General features: G+C 41.5%; 2 protein-coding genes across 6 annotated transcripts in view; one reads left to right on the top strand and one right to left on the bottom strand.

Moving 5' to 3' along the window:
• The first annotated feature begins 39 nt into the window (after positions 1-39).
• lrrc53 (leucine rich repeat containing 53) lies at positions 40-3,364 on the top strand. The gene is made up of 8 exons (XM_077536892.1): positions 40-252; positions 477-600; positions 986-1,120; positions 1,247-1,372; positions 1,701-1,799; positions 2,677-2,852; positions 2,923-3,086; positions 3,169-3,364. The coding sequence occupies exons 3-8, from the start codon at positions 1,114-1,116 to the stop codon at positions 3,362-3,364; spliced, it is 768 nt and encodes a 255-aa protein (XP_077393018.1). The 5' UTR covers positions 40-252; positions 477-600; positions 986-1,113.
• A 5,268-nt stretch (positions 3,365-8,632) lies between these two features.
• The window catches only part of tox (thymocyte selection-associated high mobility group box), an 80,005-nt gene continuing 74,435 nt past the window's right edge, over positions 8,633-14,202 (bottom strand). For all 5 annotated transcript variants that reach the window (XM_077536861.1, XM_077536896.1, XM_077536869.1 and 2 more), the window contains 2 exons: positions 11,370-11,524; positions 8,633-10,037 (listed from right to left, as the gene is read on the bottom strand). In XM_077536861.1, the coding sequence (XP_077392987.1) occupies positions 10,001-10,037; positions 11,370-11,524 (192 nt within the window). In that variant the 3' untranslated portion in view covers positions 8,633-10,000. The remainder of the gene's footprint in view (positions 10,038-11,369; positions 11,525-14,202) is intronic.

Raw genomic sequence — 14,202 nt, forward strand, 5'->3', positions numbered from 1 at the left:
TTCAGTACCTTTTAGTTGTTTTTTGTAACTGTCGGAGCAACATCCTCTCCTCTCGGATGACATCTGGTACTACTGAGCGTGCGCCACAGTAGCTTAGGTAACCTAAGATACACATACACAATGACAGCACATATTAGAGTAGGTGGCGCTCACTCTTCCTTACTGATCTTTAGCCATATGCCTCCTAGTTATTGCTTATTGTGTGTTTGTAGAACATAATCAGCAGTGATAGCGCTATCGTGTCATCATCAGGTGAGTTTCCTTCCTTGCTCACCAAACCATTATTGTTTTAGGAAATGCTTTTGTGTTTAGAGAATATAACAGATCGATTTAACATATGTACCTTTCATCATATTAGAGTCTCTTTCCAATAATAACTGAGTATTGATCTGCTGCCTTAAATTAAAACAAGTCGATTTACAAGATAGAGGGCCCATCAAGAAAGAGGCCATAGTGGTCTGTGTCTGTCATGGCAGGAACCTGTTGGTGGACACCAGCACTGAGGGATGCCGTCAAACTGAAGGAGGAGTCTGATTGGCCCTTTTTGGCCTGTGGGACTCCGGAGGCCGTTGATGGGTACTGGGTGACCACAGCTTTGCTGTAGGCACACATCAATTGACTTACATTCATTGTTATTAATTAAATGGCTCATTATTTTTATGAACGTCAACTCTGGTAAGAGTTGACCTCAGTCAGAAGAGTTGATCATCAGATTTCTCTGTAGCTACATATTGACATTTTGTGCAGTAATGGCCGGAGCAATTCTCTTATGCAGTAGAGCCTATTAAAGTGTATTTTACAGAGGGCTGTCACTCTGCTTTCCCAGCAACAGTGTAAGTAGAAAACTAGAAAAATCTGAATGTTAATGGTTGCATTTGGTGCTTGCTTCTCTGACCTATTGTGGAGGGCAGGGGAAGAGTTAGGAATCATGCTGATAGTATTCATTGCAATCGTAATTCATTTTGTCTCACTTATTCCTCTTCAGCTTCCCTGAGAGCTTGACTGAACAGTGTTGAAGAACAACGAATGTTGACAATAATGACACTGTATAAGCCTGCAGCCTGGATGGTGAGATGTTACCTTGTCACCTCCTAGTATACACTGTAACGCAACATGGCAAGTAAGTGTCCTGCACAACCCCGTGTCATCGAAACTTGCAAACTTGGTGATGTTGTTGCAGTCTATCGGGTTATTATTCAATTTTCAGAAGGCAATCTCCCAAACAATTGAAATGAAATGTTTCCAGGTATCTTGCTGATGTTGCTGTTACTCATCATTGTCCAGCGACACTTCCGTGTATCATCATGCCCTGCTTCGTGTGTTGTTTGTTCTGACAATGCTGTCATCTGTCACAGACTGGCTTATATTATAGGTAACGTACTGTACATGCAGCTGCGGCTTACCTTCTGTCCAGGTGTTCATTGCGCTTAGAGAGAAAAAACAACAATGCATCATCCAGCTGTTTATGGTACTGTATAACGATATACAGTAAAGTGAAGATATTTCTGACAGTAGATAAGGAAATTATTGAAAAATTAAACCTGATCCACTTTAAAAAAAAAAAAAGACAATATATTATTTATGTGGCAAAATGTCCCAGTCCCATTCAAATGTAACAAAAATAAATAAACGTTGCACATATATTGGTACATACATATGGAGATCTGAAATGACAAGTGTATATTTGTTCATGTGACCAGATGCTCCTAACACGACAGAGGCTCTACTACTTACACAGGGTTCCATCACCACTGTGCAGTCTGCCTCATTGTCTGTCCTTGGCAACATCACTGTCATAGGTAATTTACTGCTCATTATTTCACTTGTGTTCAGCATTCCAAAATTGAGAAATGAAATGAAAATATACGGAATTGACCCGATTTGAACACCATAAACTAGATATTTTCAGCATGGTAGGCCTAAACACAAACTGAGAAGCCCAGAGCAGATAGATTCAATGCTCTGAGAAAGCTAGAAATGAGCTGGATGAATGAGAATAAGCACAAGCATGTTACTAATTATACTTTTGCTGAAAGGCACATAATAATAATACTTTGACTATACGGGTATACAGTACAGGAACTTTGACCTCCAGGATCCCTCACCTTACACTGATCAACGTACAGCAGAATTCAGGATGTTTTTGTTTTGTTTGTTTTTTTGCTTTTGGTAAAGTTTAAAATCCAGCGGTGTGGCGTCAAACCAGCTAGTTAGCACTAAGTTAACCTCGGAGGGTTCACTTCTCCGGTCCAACGTCCAAGTTTGTAAACTGCTTTCATGCTAGGATGGCGTCAGCGGCCAACAGCGAAATAACAACAAGGGCATTAATACACTGCCTAGACAGGCTTATTGATTGCTTAACAGTTTAATATAATGCTCATGAGCTGGCCAAACATTCACTAGTACACATAGGGTGGCCATTTCCATAAGTTCAAAAAGGAGGACATATTTAAAAAATAAATAAATAAATCAAACTTGCGGTCTATTTTCATCAGCAATAAAGTTTAGCATGGTTAAAAGATCATTGCCGTGTGTCAAGTTTTGAATAGTTATGCAAATGATCAGTTAATCTTACTAAGGAAAAGTAAGACAAACATTTCCAAACAAGTATTGAACATATGTGGGCACACATGCACCTGCCCATACACGCACATAATGTGGTCTGTCGTCCAACAGGTTTGAGCCATAATCATATTTCCGTGATGGATGAATTATCCTTTAGAAATCTGCCCTTCCTGCACACATTACTGTTGGACCACAACCACCTCACCAGTCAGGCCTTGCAAGATGAGGCTCTGTCCAATCTTTCCCATCTACAGGTGCTGGCATTGGGCCACAACCTTATTAGCCAGGTGAGTCCTCACCAAAATCGTTACTATTGTGTTTGGACTGAATCAGTTGAGCCTGAAAATTGATTTGCAGATCCAAGCTGACTGGCTCAAAGGTACCACAGCACTTCGAACTCTAAACCTGGAGGGAAACAGGATGACCAGTTTAGACCCTGGCTCTCTCCCTCTCAAAGATCTCGGATATCTGGAGAATCTGGATTTGTCTGATAACTTAATAACGAGCCTAGACACAAACAGGTTGGTAATATTATCTAGAGGCTCCAAATAAATTGCACTGACAAACAGTAATTTCCAAGTGCAATATGTTGTTGTGCTTTAGCTTCCATGGTCTGGTGCACCTTCGCAACTTGGACATGTCCAGAAACCGTCTGAGTTCCGCTCCTTCTCAGTCTTTTTCCTACCTCAGCTGGTTGACCAACCTCAACCTTGAACTCAACTCATGGAATTGTTCTTGTCAGTTGCTGGATTTAGCAGCCTTCCTTTCAGCCTTCATACAACAACCCGACAAGGCATGAATCTGCAATTTGGCCCACACAGCTGGCTCAGCTTTTAACACAAACCTCTCCTGTTGCCCGCAGATGCTGTATAATGGACGGAGGATGGTGTGTGTGAGCACAGACAATCCAGCTGTTACTACAGTGCTGGAGCTGACTGAAGCCAACTGCGTTCCGTCAAATCACAACATCACAGTGCAGATAGAGACAAAAGATAGTGTGACACCTCAAGTATATGCTCGGGATTTGGCCATTACAGCGGTTCTCTGTTTTGTTGGTGAGCATCTACTATGTCACGTCACGATAGGGAATGTAGAAGAGCTTTAATGAAGCTTTTCAATTTATAATACAACGGAGTTATGTTTCTATGATGACAGCATAACCTACAGTATTAAAAGTATCATTAAACTCTGCTAATGCACTATCAAAGTCCAAATATTTGCACCAAAAACATTTCTGTGAGCTTGTCATCTCGTGCCACAGATTAACAGATTCTTACATGGGAAAGTCATGGGAATAATTATTAGACCACTTTGTAATATTCAATTTTCTGTTCATTTTAATTCCCAATACCACTAAAAGTGTGTCGTGTGACTAACAGACAGAACAGAATAGAAAACATGAAATGCCTAAAAGCACTATTTTTAACACTACAATGCCAAATATATTTATGTAAGAACTCCAGAAGCAATGTTGGTTGCTATCAAGAAAAGCACAAAAAGTGGCTAGGTTAGCAGGACTTAAATTAAACTCTTGTGAGCAATTTTTGCTGTCATCATATTTGTCCAAACAAATGTAACTTTGGATGTATCAGTAATTTCAAATGAGCACGAAACTGAAGAAATTAGGGTGGTCTCATTTTTCCCATTACCTCAAAATGTGGTTGAGAACCCCTGGTACAGTAAATCTTTCAAAGGTCAAACACAATCTGGTCAACCTCCGATTTGTTTGGATTTTAAAATAAATTCTTCCACATTGGAAATTAACTTAATACATTCCAGGACCTGTCACCATCGTTCAATCCGTCAACAATTAAATGAGTTAACCACTGCAAAAGTTAATGACACAATGATACAGTGAGTACAGTGTAACCAAATCTAAACCTACTGATTGAGGCATAATGAAATATGCACCTCTTCATGCACCACATTTTTTTTTAAACAAGCCACGCAAGTATAAAACAAAAGGTACATAATGTCAAACATAACAACACATTTTGCTGTTTGTCAGGTGGCATTGGCCTGACACTGCTGGTATTCCTGATCTGCTATCAAGTGTTTCGCCAAAAGAAAGCATCAGAAAGTCAAAAACAGGACACGGAAGAAGGCAGCGGACCAGTCAGCAACTATCTCACTAATCACCGTGATGTTGCTGAGAAACAGAGGGAACTCTTTTCGCACGCTCACCAGCTATTGGACAGTGAGCGCATGCCATGGGACTCAAGCCAATTTCATCTTCGAGCTGATGAAGACGGCGCGTGTTTTAATTGTCCAGATTGCAGCGCCAAAGGATCAAAGCTCAATCAGTGGGACAACAGAAGTGATGACGCAATGGAGACAGTGCATGAGGGAGACAGGAGACTGAAGATGTTGATAATGGGGGAGGAGGAGAAGGACAGGAAGAAACTTGAGAGCCAACAAAACATGTTGGGAAGAAACATTCCTCACAACTTTCTCCTTCATCGTTCCAGATCTTCATCTCGACAACGGAAGCACAATTTTTGTCATACGCCAGATACCCTTGCTTCTTGTCATGCAAACAATGAGATAAATACGAGGTCTGATCTGGGGGTTCAGAGTTCACAACCTGCAATGCTCCAATGTAATAACTGCCATAGGACATATGGGACATCGGCCCACAATATGAAAAAGAGCAGGATTTATTCTAACATGAGAGACTCAATCTCTCAAATCAGAAGTCGAGGGAGTATTGCTGACTACAACCAGTTTGACACCATGAAAAACATAAAAATGAGAACGCAGCGAAGAAATGTGACATTCAATATTGAGAGAAGGGATCAAGGTAAGTCAAGGAGGACTGAAGCAGTGAAGATGTCCAAAAACATGGAGAGTGGAGTAGAGAAGAACTTCAAAGGAAAGCGACAATCCAGCAGCTTGCTCAACTCGAAGATGAACTTGAAACCCTTTCGAAAGACAAAAGTCCATCCGAAGAGGAAAAGTGAGCATGAGAGGTTTCACTCCAAGAAGAAGAAAGACAGAAGTGGTAGTGAAAAACAAATAGAAAAGTTTCAAGTCAAAGAAAGCACAGGTGAGCAATCAAAAGGACCCATTAAGAAAGGAAAGAAAGCATCCGAGAGTGAGCGAATGATTGATAATGAGGCTGAGAATGATGTAGGAGAAGATACGAAAGTCAAGACATCATCGAAAAGTGTGCAAAATATCCACGGCCATGCAGAAAGTGACCAAGGAGAGACACAAAAAGGAATGGCCCAACCCCCAGCAATTGCTAAAGCAAGCACCACAGAACCATCTCACCCCATCAAAGCAGAGGAGGCCTCCATCACTGGGCAGAGCCTGACCGTTCCATATCAGGGATCCGAGAGGGTTCTTGGAAGTCTTCAGCCTTCCTCCCAGCAACCATCTCTTTTCTCTGCATCTGATGTAATTCACTCAACAAGCCATCTCCTGCGAGGATCAGCAGGTTCACTGCTCACAAGCAGTAACTTCTTTCTCCAGGAAGGAACTCTCAACCAAACTCTCTCACAAACCCAACCGGATCTCAACAGCTCTAATCTTCAACCAAGAGTGGAACTGGATCAAGTTCTTCAAACTGGGGGAAGACAATCGCCTCTGGTCTCTGAATCTGAACCTCTGAGCTCCTTTGCCCCAATCAAGGCATCTCAAAGGTTAGATAGTTCAACAGAGGTGAACCTTCAGGTTCCCAAAGCAGTGAATACTGTTGAGAAGACAGAGAATGGTTTGATAAACACTACATTTGTTGATGGAAGGCCTGAAACCGGAGTTCAAGCCGCGTCTGACCAACTGGGTGAGGACGTCTTTGCGCAAGTTGAATCTACACAGAGCACCTCCTCTTCAGCTAGTGCAATGGCCGCCTCTCCTCTGCTGCATCAGGAGCATCTTTCAGATGAAAGTGGCTCATCTTCAAGGAGGAAACTGAAACTGGTGCTCCCTGAGAAGACTTCCAGCCGAGAACCTACAGCGCTGGAAAAGAAGATCCGTTAGTCGCTCAAACCTCAAGGATATGTCATCAAAACAGTGCATATGTTAATGGTCAGAACCAACATTTGTCATTTAAAATCAAGTTTATATGTAAATCTTTTCAGTTGTTTAATCTGAGCTCCAACATTTGTGTGTGGAGTTTGCATGTTCTCCCCATGATGACTGCATGGGTTTTCTTCAGCTACTCTGGTTTCCTCCCACATTCATGAAACATACATGCTAGGTGAATTCATTTGAAGACTTCTATTTTTTTTATTAGTATTTGTTTTTGTTTTTGGTGCATGCGTGCATTCAGATACATGTACGCTGTGATTGGCTGACCAGTCGAGAGTATAATACCCACCCACCCTTTTTTTTTTCTCCCCCAGGTCGTCTGGAATAGGCTCCTCAATCAGCACAAGCGGAAATAAATAGAAGAATGGAGTCAGATACAGTCCCCCTTGCAATTTGACTTCCATGATGTAGTTGCAGTATCTGGTTTTTGCCACTAGAAGGAGGTGTGTACCTGTTTCTACATGAACTGTAGCTCTGGATGAACGGTTCTTCTTAAACTGATCTCTCACGTGTGACGTCAGGAATACGAATACGGTGTACAAAATCTGCTGGATAGAGCTGTGATCTGTCATCAACTTGTTTTATCCCCATGTTGACAAATTAAATGAAAAACAAAACAAACTATAATGTGGTCAATCCCATCTCATCTTAATGTCATGAGCGCATCACTGCAGCATATGTGTTTAATTGTATGTAGGGCATCTTGCGGTTGCGTTATTTGTACTTTCTTTTCTGTGTTACAGGTAATATAGAAATTTTAGTGTAGGCTTACTCACCTTCACGAGACATTCACAACCAAATATGCGTCATAAGCACTTTTCTTTTTTAATCTTGTCAATAAACTGTGTTGAACGTAACAACCAATGTAGCATTTTATTCATTAAGGTATAAACATCGCATTTCATTCCATTGGAGCAACAGTAAATTAATTCATATAACTGATATAATTCAAATATGAACATAACACAGATGAACAGTAACATTTATGTGAAGAGAGACATTATAATGAACAGTAATACTCACATTCACATTTGCTCATGGTATGCCTGCCAACTGGGGATCGATAATTCCCCATGATTCTCATCATCGCAGCTACTGTATTTATTCAAACCTACATTAATTATGTGAGTTCTTTGATTCTGTGTGGGAATGTATTCCTCATAATGTCCGTCAATACTTCAAGCTGAACTAAACTGTCAATCCATCACTCCGTAGGCCTAATTGTTATTTTAAGCACACTTGTCAGCCAGTCCGTCATCCTCATTACCAGAAAAATTTGTTTTGTGTCTTGGACCGGGTGAGAGTGGCCACACTCCTATTTTGGAAGCCCGTTCCCACACCAGATCTCTCTCTCTCTCTCTCTCTCAACTGTGAAAACCCAATTTTGGCCAGTGAAGGGGGGTGTGGGGTGGGAAATGGTAGTTTCAGAATCAGTCGTGGATTTTTATTTTATTTTTTTCATTTAATACTGTCTTCGTTTTTCACATTTTATTTCTTTTCAATCATTATGATGGGTGGATATCAAAACCAACTCAACCCAGCTGTTACTCATTATAAAAATATATTGATATCAAAGTTGTTGTTGTTGTTTTTTTTAATTAAACACCGTAGCCAAGTTTGTTCTTGACTACTTAGCAGAGATGTTTTACACACATAGCATGTGACTCTAACATATAAGTATTGATTTTCCAACCGTGTTAGAGTAATAACAGAACATTATGTCCCCTGGTCATTTTCTTAAATTGTGTTTGAGACGCAACCATTGGAGCTTTATGCTTTTTCATTGTTTTCCCCCCTTAGCTAACACTGCCTGTTGGTATGCTTGGCATTGCATCATGAATTGTCTCGACCGTATGTATCCTGTGAGGCTGTGACTGACTGCTGTCCTAATGGGTATAAGTGCTACAACAGCGGATGGATGGTGTTCTAAGTATGGTTCCGCTACCAATGAATGCAAAAGCTAAATTAATAAACTAAAGACATGACTGGTAACATGTCATCATTATCCTGTATAAGAAATAAACAACATCAAGAGTTGGGAGTAATGACTGCACATCAATGCAGCACTGACTTTATTCTCAAACACATTTTTAGAGTCTAAAAATAAGAAAATCTTCATGGTTGTTGCCCAGAGTCCTTTCATCTGCCAAAAAACACATAAAATACAAAAAAAGATACAATGTGAGGGAGACAGCGTCTCTCTCTCTCTCTCTTTATCATTAACACTAAAACATACCTTGATTAAAAACATTTAAACACAGCCAACAAAGCAATAGTTATAGGTTCATAAATAGCCTCTGTGCACAGAGAAGTAGAGATGACAAAAGTGACCATGCAGCTCTATCAACCGCTCCACTTTCTCTTCAACACACTCACCCACTAACGCACACACACACATTTTGGGTCCAAATCAATTTTGGAAACAGACAGACATATACAGCACATGGAGGAGGAGCTGTCATCATATAAACCTTTTGTACTATTCACCAAATAATTCTTTGACATTTCATCATGACTAAATATACACTGGATGTGTGCCCAACAGATGTGAGAGAACAACATTGGCTTGTGTGTGCTGTGCTCTTTTTACTTTGGCTGCAGCAGAATCCTATTTTAGGTCAAGAAAACGTATTCACCGGATTGAAAAGGAACAGCTTAAACAATTACATTACAGTATTTTTTTTTACAAGTGATCTTCAGAGCTTTTTAGAACTGTTTGTCCAGCCCAACTATACAAAAAGAAAAAGAAAAACAGGTAGAAAGATTTTTTCGTTTTCTTTAGAGCTGATGGGAGTTTAAGAATTTTATGAGTATTAGGGCCACACTGAAAAGAAGAAAATTAAAACTTGAACATGAAATTTAACAAGGGAAAAGTAGTAAATTATAATGAAAAAAATACCTCTATTCTACTATTATAACATTTTATGATGTTGTTGGGCCTTAATATATATATATTTTTTGAGTGTGACCCTAATACTCATTTGTAGCAGTTGACGAGAAGAATCCCTTTGTAAGGGCTCCTGCATTACATTACATTATATACATCAACCTTAACTCTTCCGAGCCCAGACTTAAAACCTCTCCTTTCAGGTCAAATCAATATACGGTTAAGTAGTAGATAAAATTCAACCAGTTCAACTAATCTATGTGCAGGAGCAGGAAGTGGTCCTGTTTTGACCTGTCCTCTCTTCCTTCTCAAGAACACAGCTCATACATATGCCTCGTTTCGTTTCTCTTATTCGCCGTCAGCTGTACTGGATCTCATCCTGGGTAAACAAAAATTTCACCAGGACTTGCCTGTCTCGTGGTGCCCCCCGCTGCAAGTCCACTTGAGGGTCTGGCTCTCGTAGTGGTTTGAATGAAGCAGGGTGTGAATGACCTTTGGTGTCACTTTGTTCCAAATTTAACTCAGGTACAAAGTTTTATCTCGCTGAGGACCTCTAGAGGACAAGAGACAGAATTGAGAAAAAGTTAGGAATTGCATTGGAACGCTACGCAAGTTGTTGTACTTACTCACAATGACTTCACTGAGGGCATTTTAGAGTCTTCAATGAGACAAAAATGGAATGTGGGAGGATGACAAATAGCCGGGGGAAATCCATTCAAGCATGGGAGAACATGCCAAATGTTTTGTGACATTGGACTTGATTCAAATCCATTTCACAAGGAGTACTGCATTAATATGTTAGCATCTCTCTCAGCATTCTCAGCCATGTTTTTGATTTATTTTGCACTGGAACGATTTGACATCAACCATTCAAAGTGGTATACTGTATATTTGGGCTCGATCAATTAATGATATTAGCCGATATTAGCCCTTGTCACAATAATTATAATTGGCTGGAGTTTTGCTGACTAAATGCTGATATGTTCTGACTTTCTAATGTAACAGTAAATGCTGTTCAGTGTTGGAGTCACTCACAAATTTTTGCGATCGTCAGGGCACTGCTTTTGACCTGTCAGGCTTCCCATTCTGTCTCCCTCTGTTGATGTCGGTCATTGTTTCTAATGTCTCTTGGATGGGTTGCAACTGTTAAGTGAATTCTGTGACGGCAATGACAATAAATTCAATTCCATCTCATTCCACTGGTGTCATGACCGGGTCATGCCAGGGTTATGTTTGGGTCATGACCGTGAGGTCAAGTGTCTGTTTTGAACTGATGGTCAACTGGTCTTAAGCTATGTGATGTTAGGAACTATGTGATGTCAAGAAACTTTAATCTCTTTATCTGATCAACAGCCAATGAGATCAGTCCTGTTACCCACATGTCTAGCCACAGCCAATCTGATCGATTCACTGTCTATATAAACCTAACTGAGAAGTGTGTGTTTTGTCGGATTATTCCTCTGTCTCGCTGGCCACCTGCTCTTCTTTTCCTCGATGCCTTCTCGTTGCTTCTGGTCAAGTCAAGTTAGTTCCACGCCTCTTGATGTTATGCAAATAAAGTGTTAACTCTTATTTGTGTCTGCGCCCCAGAACGCAACAACTGGAAAGGACAATGTAGTGCCTGCACTTCACATCTTTGTTATCATGTTAGGGACCAAAAATAAATCAATTGTTTTATTCATATATATATTTTTTAATTTATCAGTCGATTAATCGCATTTTTTTTCAGCCAAATATCTGAATCAGCATGGGCCTCAAAAAACCCGTATCAGTCGGGTTCTACTTTATATCTTACTTTCCAGCAGTCTGGAACTCAACAATAGACAGACGCATGAAGAAAGCACGGCACACTTCCTTGGACTTGTGATGTCCCCTGAACACTTACCCGTTGCCATGGTAATCAGTGCTCCACTCGAGAGATGGGTGATGGTTGGGCATGTGTCGACTCAGCTGGTGGTAGTCGACTGATGATGACATTACGGCTCCGCTATTCATCAGACCTCCTCCGATTGGCTGATACTCTGGCTGGAGGGAGTAGGCCTGAAATACAATCAAATCAAATAAAAGAGGGGCGTGAACAATCGTTCAGGGAAGCGTCAGTGAGGAGTGGACGTCAAGTTTCATATTCCAACGGCTGTTACAGAGTTGACTGAGTGCATGTATAATGGGAGTCGGTAGATTTGTAGGCGAGGAGTAGCAGCCATCAAGTTGATCAATTACACAGTTTGGAGGGTTTTGCTGACTGCAGGATGAGGACGACGAGGAGATAAGCGAGGGAGAGGGAGGTGAACAGGAGCTCATGTCTCTTTGGCAAGATACTTGAAGAGTAAAATCAGCCAATGCAGTGAAGTAGCTGTGTGTGCGTGTGTGCGCACGCAGAGAAAGGAGGCTGAAAGGGAAGTTAATCGGAGTGTTGTGTGTGAAAGAGGAGGACAGCAGGTGGTTGGGTTCTCCCCCTCTCCTTCTCTACCTCACCTATTCATCCTTTGTTCAGCAAATTCTTCTCCTTCACTCCCTCACAAAGACCCCATCTGCCTCTTTTGTCTCTCTGTCTTTCCTTACCCACGGCACACAATTCCTCTCACTCCCCACTCAGAGGAGAAGAAAAAGTTTGGAGCTCTATAACATTGTTTTCTTCCTCTTTTTTTGGGACAATACACGCACACACACACCCACACACATATATACAGTCAAGCTTGAAATTATTCATACCACTGACAAATGTTGATTTAAAGTTACTTGTATTCAACAAGCATTTTTTTTTGACACGTGTCTCCCAGAAAGATAATAGGATGTTGTATAAGAGGAATCACTGTGGGGAAAAATATTTCTCAACTACATCTGACCAAAAAGTGGTACATCCAAAATTCTTCATACCAGTCTCAAAAATGAACCGAAAAGTCTTTATTGGCTATTACAGCAAATAAAACACATCCTATATTTGCTGATCATCTTTTTTGCATGTCTGGGCTGATATTTTTGTCCATTCATCTTTAGTTCCCTCCACAGATTCCTGAATTGAAATCTGGACTGTCTGGGCCAATGCAGAACGTTCACATTTGCGTCCATGAAGCATTTCTTCACCACTTTGGCTGTGTGTTTTGGGATTTTGTCATGCTAAACTGTCCACTGGTGCCCAAGAACAAATTTCACCACAGACCGCCCAATGTTGTTTGGGAAATCTTGAGTATCTCTCTACTTTTTTTTGTTTGTGTTTTTCATGGTGCCGTTTACTGTAATTAGGTACCCTAATCCAGGGGCTGGAAAACAGCCACAATGTATTATGTTCCCACCACCATGTTTGACAGTGGAGATGGTGTTCTTTGGCTTCATCGCCAAAATAAAGGGGACATCATTGTGGCCAAAAAATGTCATCCGTTTCATCAGCTCATAACATATTAGACCAGAAATATTCAACGTTTTCCATTTGCAAAGGCCAAGTGAGTGTTTGTCTAGAGGAGTTGTGTCTTCCCTGGTTCATGACCGTGGAACCCGGCAGAGTGCAGTGTCTGTTGGACGGCCTGACTGCCTTGAGAAATTGCCATCAGCAGAGGCCACATCCTGGCCAGCACAGGTGTCACTTTTGTCCTTTGAAATTTTCCACAGTGCAGAATGTCTTGCAGTTTTTGAAATCATACTTTGTACAGTTAGCCATTGGAAGTTCTGGAACTTGAAAACATTTTGACATGGCCTCATCGCTCGTTCCACACTTGTGAGCAGCCACAGTGCGCAAATGCAGACCCTCAGTGTGCCCCTGTGGCCTGGACCATTCCTGTCCACAGCCAATCCTGCTGCAGAGAGCTGCTGTTTTTCATCTGTTGAGTTTGACTTTTCTTAATCAAGCACAACAATTAGGATGCTTTCGAACAGTTTGGAGTACGTCAGTTTAAAACTTTGGATTTTCCCATAGTCTTCGACAGTTTGTAAATATTACAAATAATTTTGGATGTGACACTTTTTGTTCAAATGCAAATAAGAGCTGAGAAATCTTTTTTTCCCCACAGTTGTGCAACTTCCTATTATCTTCTGAGAGTAACAAGTCTTCCAACAATACGACCGTATTGGTCGTTTAACCCGGGATTTACACCGGATGCGGCTGCGGTGTGTTCCGACGACGCAAGCAATTAGATTCCATTCTTTAGAATGGTGCAATTTACACTGGTTGCGTGTGCGTTGCGTGTCGACTGCGTCTCAGCTGCGGCGTGCTGCAGCTGAGACGCACGGATGGACCTATTTTCTAAATGGCAAGCTAGCACAAAACACATCGAGCGGGACCGGAAGACCGACGCTGTTTCAAAATAACTTTCCGGTTACCTTTCCGAATAAAACACTCGCCAGCTCCTATTTCGCAAGCATGTTAGCAGAACGTGATGTGGGCGTAGCCGGGCCTGGAGTTAACGTGCAAGGTGCTCATTCACGGTTTAGACACCAGCGAACATGGACGAGGAGAGGTTTATATTGGAGGTAGAAAGCCACAAAATAATAAAAGTCCACCTCTCTTTCTGCTTCTCTGTTGAGCACAGACTTTCTGCGTGTTTGTCGTTGTTTTTAATGCCACATGATCGCCGCGCGGTCACGCGAGACACGGCGGGAAGTGGTCGGCGACGGAGCTGCCGGACCGCAGCTGTGCGGAGCCGGTGTGGATTGGCCAAAAAATTGACGCGTCCGGAGCACGCAGTCAAGACGCACCGCACCGCAGCCGCACCGCACACGCATCC

The sequence above is a fragment of the Festucalex cinctus genome, chromosome 1 (assembly GCF_051991245.1).
Source record: "Festucalex cinctus isolate MCC-2025b chromosome 1, RoL_Fcin_1.0, whole genome shotgun sequence".
In the NCBI taxonomy this organism is placed as follows: Eukaryota; Metazoa; Chordata; class Actinopteri; order Syngnathiformes; family Syngnathidae; genus Festucalex; species Festucalex cinctus.

What these genes read in the sequence shown, in the direction of transcription:
- lrrc53 (XM_077536892.1), top strand. An exon ending in CAGACTGGCTTATATTATAG is followed by an intron (nt 1,373 to 1,700) that starts GTAACGTACTGT and finishes TCATGTGACCAG; the next exon opens with ATGCTCCTAACACGACAGAG. An exon ending in GCCACAACCTTATTAGCCAG is followed by an intron (nt 2,853 to 2,922) that starts GTGAGTCCTCAC and finishes ATTGATTTGCAG; the next exon opens with ATCCAAGCTGACTGGCTCAA.